Source organism: Lepus europaeus, chromosome 6, assembly GCF_033115175.1.
Source record: "Lepus europaeus isolate LE1 chromosome 6, mLepTim1.pri, whole genome shotgun sequence".
NCBI classification, from domain to species: Eukaryota; Metazoa; Chordata; class Mammalia; order Lagomorpha; family Leporidae; genus Lepus; species Lepus europaeus.
The window spans coordinates 60,089,936-60,100,054 of NC_084832.1; the positions used below are offsets into that span (position 1 = coordinate 60,089,936).

General features: G+C 43.9%; 1 protein-coding gene across 1 annotated transcript in view; it reads left to right on the plus strand.

The window, feature by feature from the left end:
- LRCH1 (leucine rich repeats and calponin homology domain containing 1) overlaps positions 1–9,331 on the plus strand; it is a 207,490-nt gene extending 198,159 nt beyond the window's left edge. Inside the window, exon 19 of the mRNA XM_062194174.1 lies at positions 6,802–9,331. Within this exon, the coding sequence (XP_062050158.1) occupies positions 6,802–6,912 (111 nt within the window). The 3' untranslated portion in view covers positions 6,913–9,331. The remainder of the gene's footprint in view (positions 1–6,801) is intronic.
- The last annotated feature ends 788 nt before the right edge of the window (positions 9,332–10,119 follow it).

Below are 10,119 nucleotides of genomic sequence, written 5' to 3' on the forward strand. Positions count from 1 at the left end.
GGTTGTCTCAAGCAATCACATCAGTCTCAGAAGGAGTCCCATGGATAAAGGGACTTTGAGCTATGCAGAAGGTAGGGATGAGGCATTAACATTTCAGGAGGCTGAAGATGGTTTAGGATTAGAGGCAAAGTATTGTATATGATTTCATTTCAGAATATTTAGTTTTTAAAATTAGGCTTCAGATTTCAAAATCAGTTCTCAATTTAAAAAGAATCTATGTTTCATGTAGAATGTGCAGTTTTTTCCTTCTATCAAGGTCCTGTACTTTGACTTCTTTCTGCAGATTTGTTGTTTCTTGTGTTCATTCTTTCATTCATTCCTCAGATATTGAATGGGCCTTCCTTGGGTTTTTTCTTTAAGAATTTATTTATTTACTTGAAAGGTTACAGAGTGAGAGGGAGAGAAAGAGAAAGAGAGAGAGAGAGAGAGAAAGAGAGAGAGAGAGAGAGAGAGAGATATGCTGCAATTGTCAGGGCTGGGCCAGGCCAAAGCCAGGAGCCTGGAACTCCATATGGGTCTCTGACATGGGTCACAAGGGCCCAAGCGCTCGGGCTGTCTTCCGCCAGTTTCCCAGGTGCATTAGCAGGGATCTGGATCGTAAGTGGAGCAACCAGGACTCAGCAACTTAACACACTGCACCACAACACCAACCCCTGAATGGGCCCCGTAGAAGACCTTAGTGATTAAAAAGTGATCATGATCCATGACCCCAACCTCATAAAGCTTACAGTCTATGCTATGGGTCAGAAAGCTTTTGCTATCAAGGCCTAGATAGTAAATATTTTATTTTGAGGGCCATACAGTCTCTGTTGAACTACATTACTCTGCCTTGTAGCCTAATGCAGACATAGACGACACAAGTGAACCTTTGTTTTCAAAAACAGGCAGTGCTTTAGGTTAGAAGGCTTTAGTTTGCAGACCCTTGATGTAGTGAATCCTTCGGTAAAGAAACGGGAATTCAGCAGATGAGAGCCCGAGACAGATCAGGTATAGGGTTCTGTGAAATGCGTGGAAGGAGGACTGGACCATGATGGGGCCTGGGGAACCAGGAAGGCTTCCTGGGATGGTGACATTTCCACTAAGGCTTAGAAGGGATGTTGCAATAGCCACGTGAAGAGGGAGATGAGTGACGGGGCAATGTCAGGTAAGGGGAGTGTGCACGAGGTGTTTTATGGAAAGGAGGGACTAGACGGTAGTAAGGCCACAGAGCAGAGAATCAGGAGTGACAAGAAGCCCTCTCAGTGGCCAGAGGTTGACATTTTCTCTATTTAGCATTAGAAGAAACCAAGGTCGCTGGGTGAAAGTGCTGGAATGATAAAATAATACAGAGCTTTGTTTTCTATTTTTAAAGATCTATTTATTTATAGGAAAAGCAGGGTAACAGAGAGAGAAATAGAGGGAGAGACAGAAAGAGAGATCTTCCTTTCATTGGTTCACTTCCCAAATGGCCACAGTGGCCAGACCGAAGCCAGGGGCTTCTTCCGGGTCTCCCGCATAGGTGCAGGGGCCCAAGTACTTGGGCTATCTTCCACCACTTTCCCAGGCACATTAGCAGGGAGCAGGATCAGAAGTGGAGCAGCCGGGACTCGAACCTGTGCTCATGTGAGATCCTAGCACCGAAGACAATGGCTTTACCCACTATGCCACAGCGCCGGCTCCCAACAGTTTTGTTTTAAGGCTTAAGTTAGCTTCAGGTCTTGATATTGAAGAAATAATCTGAACAGAATATGCTGGTGTGAGTGATTTCATTTTAGTCTAGTGGCTGAACTAAGAGTATGTGTGTGGCTCTTTAAGATCATAAGAAACTAAGGGAAGGGGAAAACCAGGCAGTGACAGCCACTCAGTCACCTGCTGTGGCGTCCTTTCTGCTGGGAGGGGATATGTATCATTCACTACAAAAAGAAGCCAAACTATCTGCGTGGCAAAGCTAATACCCCTCACTGAGTTGAGGGTTCTCTTGTCCGTCCCCGTGACATTGAAAGTCCCTGTGACATTGAAATTGTTGGGACTTGCCATCAAAGAACTCCAGGGCCCATGGAACCTTTCTTGAATCAACTTGCTGATTCAGGACCTTATGGGAGTCAGCATGATATCCTAGAAAGAGCCCCAACTCCAGGATCAGACCCAGGTGGAGGATTTCCCAGCTGGGTAATGTTCGCAAAGTTACCTGAACTCTGTTTTTGCCTCTGCAAAATGGAGATGTTCATGTTTACCTGGCAGGATTGTCGTGAAGAAATATATCCAGTGCAAACTTGTAGCGTTGGTGCCAGGCGCAGAGGAAGTGCCTGAGAATTCTTTCAGAGTTGTTTAGCTTTTGGTTTCTATGGCTTGCCTGCCTTTTCCAGGCTTGTTGCTGTGGCTCAGAAGTGGAGTAAATGCCACTAATGAGCTCCATCATCGGAGAAGTAACAGATGCATGTTTTTTTTTTTTTTTCAACAGGGGTCAGAAACATTATTTTTATGCAGAACGCTACTTCGTGTCTCCACTGTGTAGAAGCAGCAGCCCACGGGTATAGGAAATCACATTCTTAACCAAAAACCTCTAAGATCCTATGACCTGGCAGCTTCAGGTCATCAAAGTGAACATGAATACCCAGTTCTCTCTGCTTTGGCCCCCTGTGTACCAGGCATGCCCTGGAAGGGCCAGCTCACCTGCCTGGTCCTTGGAAGGCCCTTCTCTCCTGTCGGTCCTCAACCTTCTCCATTCCAGGGTCTAACCTCACTGCAGGGTTGTCCCCCGGCTGCGGGATATGTGGTCGTAGGATTGGTATGGGGCAAATGGCCCTCTGGCCACTCCTTGATATTCCTGCCCCATTTCTGGCAAGTCCTCCTGGGTCTTCCTTCTGGGGAGCACCTTGACTTACACTTCCTGTGAGTCTTCCTGCCAGTCCTGGGATAAAATAGCCAGAGCGCTGTGTGTCTCTAAGGTTTCTGTTTCCTCATGCTGGTCCTCTTAGGAGCCTCAGCCCCATCAAAGTAAACTGGGGGCACCTCCATGTTTATTCAGGGAATCTGAGTGAAGAGGGAAAGCCGGGAAGGATGGAAAGAGGCCTTTGTATGTTTTCTAGGCACAGACGTCCCCCAATTTATGATGGTCTGACTTAACAATTCTTCAACTTTATCATGCTCCAAGCCATACCCCTTCACCCATTCTGTTTTCCACTTTCAGTATCATAGTCAATAAATTACATGACATGCTCAGCGCTTTCTCGTGTGTGAGATGATCTTGCACAACTGTAGGCCAATGTAAGTGTTCTGAGCACATTAAAGGAGGGTGGAGCTACGCTGTGGTGTGCCTAGGGTTAGATATTTAGCAGGACGTAGCCCCATCCATGCTAAGTTGAAAAGCATCTCTACTCCCCATTACTGGCTATAAATGTAGGTGGAAGGGAGCATTTGGACCCTGTACTGGCTTAGGAGTGCAGAGACCAGGAAGGTGAGAGATGCTCATTGGAAAAGTACAGGCCTGAGCCACCTTAACCTAAGTCTGTGAAGTGTCCAAATGTCCTGCTGGTAGGAAGCTGAGACCTCAATACCTTCACGTTCCTGTCTCTGTACCTCCGAACCCTCCCCTCCCTTGACCTTTAGCATGGAACTCTGCAGACCACTGGAAGTAGTGCTCACTGATTGCACTGGACCCATTTCTTTTTTTTTTTTTTTTAAGGATTTTTTTTTTTTTGAAAGAGTTACAGAGAGAGGAGAGGCAGAGAGAAAGAGAGAGAGGTCTTCATCCACTGGTTCACTCCCCAATTGGCTATAATGGCTGGAGCTGCGCCAATCTGAAGCCAGGAGTCAGGAGATTCTTCTAGGTCTCCCATGTGGGTGCAGGGGCCCAAGGACTTGGGCCATCCTCCACTGCTTTCCCAGGCCATAACAGAGAGCTGGATTGGAAGTGGAGCAGCCAGGTCTCGAACCAGTGCCCATATGGGATGCTTGGGCTTCAGACCAGGGCGTTAACCTGCTGCACCACAGCGCTGGCCCCAAGGGACTGGACCCATTTCTAACTGGAGGAGACAGACTGTGCCCCAGTCGTCTGATCAGGACTCAGGCTAGGATACCATGTCCCATAAAAACCTTGCTGTACAGAGGGCAGGCTCTGTGGGAATATTCATGCTAGAATTCAGGCACATCTGAGAATAAAGAGAAGTAAACACTGAGATTCAGAAATGAGATGTCTTGCCCTGCTGCCTTGGGCAAATCTGTCTCTTTAAAGTTTCTGTTCGTGTTCTTTTCCCAGTGTTCCAGTGAACTCCTAGTGTTTTTGTTACTGGTTTATTGAGCTTACATGTCAGATAAAAACGTTTGTAATTTGATGCAAATACCTTTTACAGTTTATTGTTTATCTTTTCATTAGTTTGAGAGGTTTTGACACAGGGAAACTTGATATTTTTAGACAATTATTTTGATCTTTTCCTTGGTGATTTTTTTTCTATTTTTTTTTTTTTTAGTTTGGAAAACTTCTCCCATTTATTTGTTAGAGAAGATATTAAATATTTGTCTGTTTTGCTGGGAGAGATTTTTTTGTTCAGACAGTTGACTCTGATTCATTTTGAATTGACTTTAGTATAGGTGTGAACTGAAGACCTGTTCTCCCCAGGTAATGCCTGGTATACCAGGAGCTTCACTGTGCCTAGCCGTCATTTATCATTTCCTGCCAAGCCAGATGTCAGCTTGAGTGACCCAGAAGCCATCAGAATGAGGACGCTAAGTCCCTGCTCTGTGGCATCAGCCTTGGCAGTCAAATGCCAGGGAGAGCGGGGGCAGATGGTGTCAGGAAGAGTGGGCACTGACATCTGGCTGCAGGCATCCCCTCACTGTGCCACCACGCATCCTGATCTGGCCTCTGGATCCCAACTCATACGGAAGCCCCTCCTCTCTCACGCTGATCTGTGTCTGCTAAATTGGCAAGCATTATCAACTTGCATGCCTGTCTCATCTGCCATTGACAAAACCATTCTAATTCAGAACACAGCAGCTACGTGAAATCAAGGTTAAAATTGTAATTTGAAGAATTAGCTGTCTTATGGTGACATGTGGCCATGTCCCCCGGCCTGGGGTCCATGTCTGAAATGCTATGAACTAATCACAAGTTAGGGAAGGGGGAAGGATGGGAGGATTGTGAGAGTGTAGGACTCACCAGAACTTTGAGACAGTCCTTTGAAGACCTGTTTAAGCACAGAGTGCCTGTAGGGGTGACGATTTATGGAGGGTCCCGCACTGGAGCAGCAGGAAGATCTGGTTCCACTGGCACGAGTCGCGGCAACAGAAGCAGCCATGTGCAGGGCGCTCTGGTCCTCTCATGCTGGGTGCTGGCTGCACTCCTGGGGCTGGATGCAGATCCCACTTAAGGTCTCCTTGAAAACAATGCTGTTCACTGATACAGCCTTTAAGAAGAAGGAAATTCTGTCGTTTGCAGCAATATCGATGGACCCAGAGGACATTATATTAAGTGGAATTAGCTGGGTGCAGGAAGACGAATGCTGCCTGAACTCACTCATATGATGAGTCTAAAAGTTGAATTCTCCAGAAGCAAAGAGCCTCTTAGCAGGGGCTGAAAGGGTAAGAGAATAGGGGGATTTAGACAATGGGTAAGGCGTAGAGAAATTCAGCTGGACAGGAGAACCATGTTCAAGATGTTTATGGTGACTACAGTTAATAATGTACACTGGAGACTTGATAAGAGTGGATTTGAAGTGTTCTCACCACCCACACACAAACGAAGTATGTGAGGAAATGGATATGCTAATTAGGTTGAACCATTCCACAATGTGTATTTCTGGCAAAACACCATTGTGTACACCATAAATACATACTGTTTTTGTTTGTCAATTAAAAATGAAAGAAAAAAAAAAAACAACAAGACACAGTTAACCACTGGGCTGTGGAGAATGTTCTGTCACCAGGTAGATTGGGGAGAATATTTGTTATGGACACTTCCCAGCTGAGGGGACACCCTCGGTTCCCATGAGTGACATCAGACCAGGGCCAGATGCCAAAGTCGTGGTACTATTTTGTCATGTTATTCTGTAAACTGTTCTGGGGAGCATGCGAGCTTCTATACACAAGAAGGGATTATGATAGAAGTGATTATAATAGAAGTAATTATGATAGAAGTGATTATTATATACAAAGTGGTGATTATTTTCCTTGAGTAATAGGTGCAGGGCACATCCCAAGAGCAGATGTGATACATGAGAAAGTAGTAGCACATTTGCGACTGACAGTTTCATGAAAGAGCCTTAGAAGAGAGACAGTTGAAGGCTGTGGTTAAAATTATTTATTTGTAATTCTCTATGTAAGCCATGAAGAAAGAATGCCGATTCATGAACATGCCTGCCTTCAGAGATCACAGGCAGCAGGACAAACTGACCAGGGTCTGTGGTCAGTGTAGCAGCGTGTGCTCTGTATACGCAGCACTTGAGATCCCTTAAAATATGAGAGATGCTCTCTGCAGTTTTGCCTTATAAGAATAGAAGCTATTATGGATGTGTGTCTTCCTACAGACTCTATGTAGCTCAGTTATTCCACGTAGAGGTTTCTTAAATGTTTAGATCCTTTGCAGATTTCAGGGTGATCAGGAGCCTTCCAGGAACAAGTCTCATCTGCAAAAAAATTGTCATTTTTCTGTGCCAACACAGAAATGCCTTTATAGTGAGTTAGAAGCAAGGCAAGGAGCACAGACAGAGGTGAAGCCGCTGGCACAGGCCAGCGCTCGACTTAACTCCCAGCTGTGATGTAGCGGAGGTTGGCCATTAGAGTCTGATCATCTGCAAACTGATGTTTTATTCTTCTTCTTTTTAGGAGAAATTATGTCTACCCCATCACATCCTTGAAGAGAAAGGCCTGGTCAAAGTGGGCATGACCGTGCAGGCGTTGCTAGACGTCACTGTCGCGAAGGCTCTATTCACATGAATCCAGCCCCTCTCTCTCCTTTGGGGTCACTCAGACTGTGCTCCATCAGGGATCCTGAACTCTCTTCCCGGCACCTGGTCCACCCTCTCTCCCACTCACTGCCTGTCACTTCCCAACTCTGTTGCGTTGAAAAGGTTTTCAGACTAAGGGAGGATTTTCCACTTGGCAGAACTGACCTAGGACGCGACGACTTGACAGGTACTTTTATCTAGAGCACGGTGGGAGAGCCGGTGAAGAGCTGAGCGCCGCATCAATGCCTTTACAACCTCCTCATCCCTTCCACGCTCACCGACTGCCATTGCCAGAACGCCAAGCACAACCGTTTTGCAGCAAGACGTGTTTGTTTCGTTACAACCAAACTCATGATGTGTTTAGTAGGGGGAGGGGGGGACACAATCAGGTTTCTCACCACCAAATTTTTCAAGAAGTTTCTTGAGACCATTGCCTTTTAAAAAACTATTTTCGACATACAAAATATTTATATGAATATTATTTATTAGTGAGTTGTTATTCATCCTTTGGATGCAAATTGTAAATTAGGAAACTATTTTATTACTGCTTTTTTGTGGTTAAACACTTTATTTTAATATAAATATTGAGTTATTTTCTATCCTCTTTGGTGTGCAGTAGTTCTAGGTCTTGGTAATCACGTTTTCTGGTGTATATGATTCAGAAAAAAAAAAAAGTAAGCAAACAACAGGTGCTTCTGTGACAAAGAACTGTTTTCTGGGGAGGCATTACTTCCACTTTGGTTTGTGGAACATTGTTCTTATTTATACTTCTGCATTCCATCCAGTTTCCTACATTCCAGTAGCCCTTTTGTCCCCTGATATAATAAAACTGACTGAAATCAAGAGAGCACCCCAAAGTTATTTGTAAATAGCTGTGATGGGAAAAAAAAGACACATTAAACTTGAAGATAAAATGTGAACAGTTATTTTTTTGGATTCATACTTCTTTTGCTATGCACAAAACATTCACGTTTTAACACAAAGAATAAGTGTTAGCATATGTGTCTTGAAGTATAATTTTGCACTGTAACATGGGTAATTAGAAAGAGTCTAGCACCAAAGGTAGATAATGAGGGAAGGCTATAAGAAAATGGGGAGAAGACACAAAGTTTATTGTTTAACCAAAAAGTTTTTCAAAGGAAGCTTTGAGTGATCAAAAATTCCTTAAGGCACATAGGACGTAGGCCAGGAGACCAGCACTTCTTGTAACTGCCAATTTTAAAGGAGAAGGGACTCTTGAGAAGTAGATGTGTTCATTTGATTGTAATCCAGTTGGTGGTTTTCAAAATAGTTTGTAAAATACTGCGAGATTCACGATCCCTGCTGTGAAACTCCGAGATGAGTTGTCTGTGAGCAGTGGAGCAGCTGTAAGCACGACCATGGCCACAGCAGGCTAACGAGAAGGTTGAGTAAGTGGAGTTTGTGAGTCTGGGCGGCCAAGGAGGGAGCAGGTGCGAACAGAACAGGACTAAGAGAAGCGTCAGCGAAAGAAAGGAACCCATCCGTGTTGGCCTGATTCACAGATGGCTTCATGTAACCCCCGACGCCAGGCAGGTCCGTGCATGCACACTCACGCTGCAGCTCCGGCTAGCCCAGTGGTTCATCTTCCAGAGTCCTGTGAATGCTGACCGCATTGCACTTCCACCTCTGTGAAAAGCCATTAGAAGTTTGGGGGCAGCAGAAGCCACAGTTTCTAAGACAAATGTAAAGGTGAATGCAAAAGGAAAGAGCCCAGGAAGAAGGCAGTGTGCACTCGGCACAGACCAACAGGAACCAGCGCAAAGGTTGCTCCCCGCTCTGGGCCAGGGGAGGGGTTTCTGCACGTGGGACTTGGGAGTGGCAGCTAGCAATGATTTCTTATCAAACGTACTGTGCACTTTAACCTAACTTCAAATATATTTTAATATTTTCCTGTACTTCGCAGAAACGTGTTTTGTCAATAGCATGATGATGTAAAGAGGAAAAACTTTTTTGAACAAAGAGCGTATACAATTGAAGCAACACTCAAAGATCCATTCTGTCTGTTGGAATTGAGACTGCTGCACCTTCATGGGCATTCAGAATGCAGGGTCCTGAAATATTTTTTTACATGTATATATGGCAACCTATGAAGCTCTGTAATCATTGTTTTGAGAGATTTTTTTTCAAAGTTAAAATATTTCTTTTGATATTAATTTTCAGTATTTTTTGAAGTTGGCTGTATAGTACAAATGGCTTCAGTATTTTGTAAAAGGGCTTTTTTTTTTCCTTTAAAATGCACTTCTTGTATGGCTAAGACATCTTCAAGATCCTTGTACACTGTTTATATGTGCAATAAAATGTGCATGGCTGGCTGACAGTACTCTAAGTGGACAGAATGTATATAGTGCAAATATCTTTCCTTCTATTTAACAGCCATTAAAACTTATAATTTGTACAAATCATCTTTGATTGTTTTACCCATGTGATGCAAAATTGACTTAGATCATACACACACACAAAGGTCATAGAATGTCATTGCTGAAGCATTGTGAAGGTCATCTAGTGTGAATGTGTGTGTGCATGTGTGTGTAACATCTGGAGAGTAAATACATACTTACATATAGCTATCAGAAGAATATATGTGTCTGTGTGTAAACACAGACAGCAGTACACCCTTACCTGTGATTCTACTCCCCAAGGCTTCAGTTACCACAGTCAACTGAAGTCCCTAAACTAATTTCTGTCTTGTCTTGTTCAACAGAGAGGGGCACATTCACAAAACTACATTATGATGTTATCATTATTCTGTTATTGTTTTTCTGTGCCTAATTTATAAGTTACATTTTATTGTAAGTATGCATGCCTAGGAAAAACAGTATATACACACAGCATATATATATGTATGGTATATATATGGTACTACCCATGGTTTCAGGCATCCCTTGGAGGTATTGAACCATATTACCGGAGCATTTCAAAAGGTACAGGAAAAAATGGAATTAATTAATAGGTATATTTTGGTGCTAAAAATCTTTGAAATCCATGCATACTCTTTTTTTCATAATATGCATTTTCCATCAACTTTTTTAAGACTCCATATGGCGGTGGGAAATACACACACACCACAGACCTCAGGATAATTCCTTTTTTTCCCTCCTAAACTGGAATCACAGAACATACAGCAAAAGCAAACTAAATGGGTGGAGTTGGGGTGCAGGTTCAGGACCCCCACCTG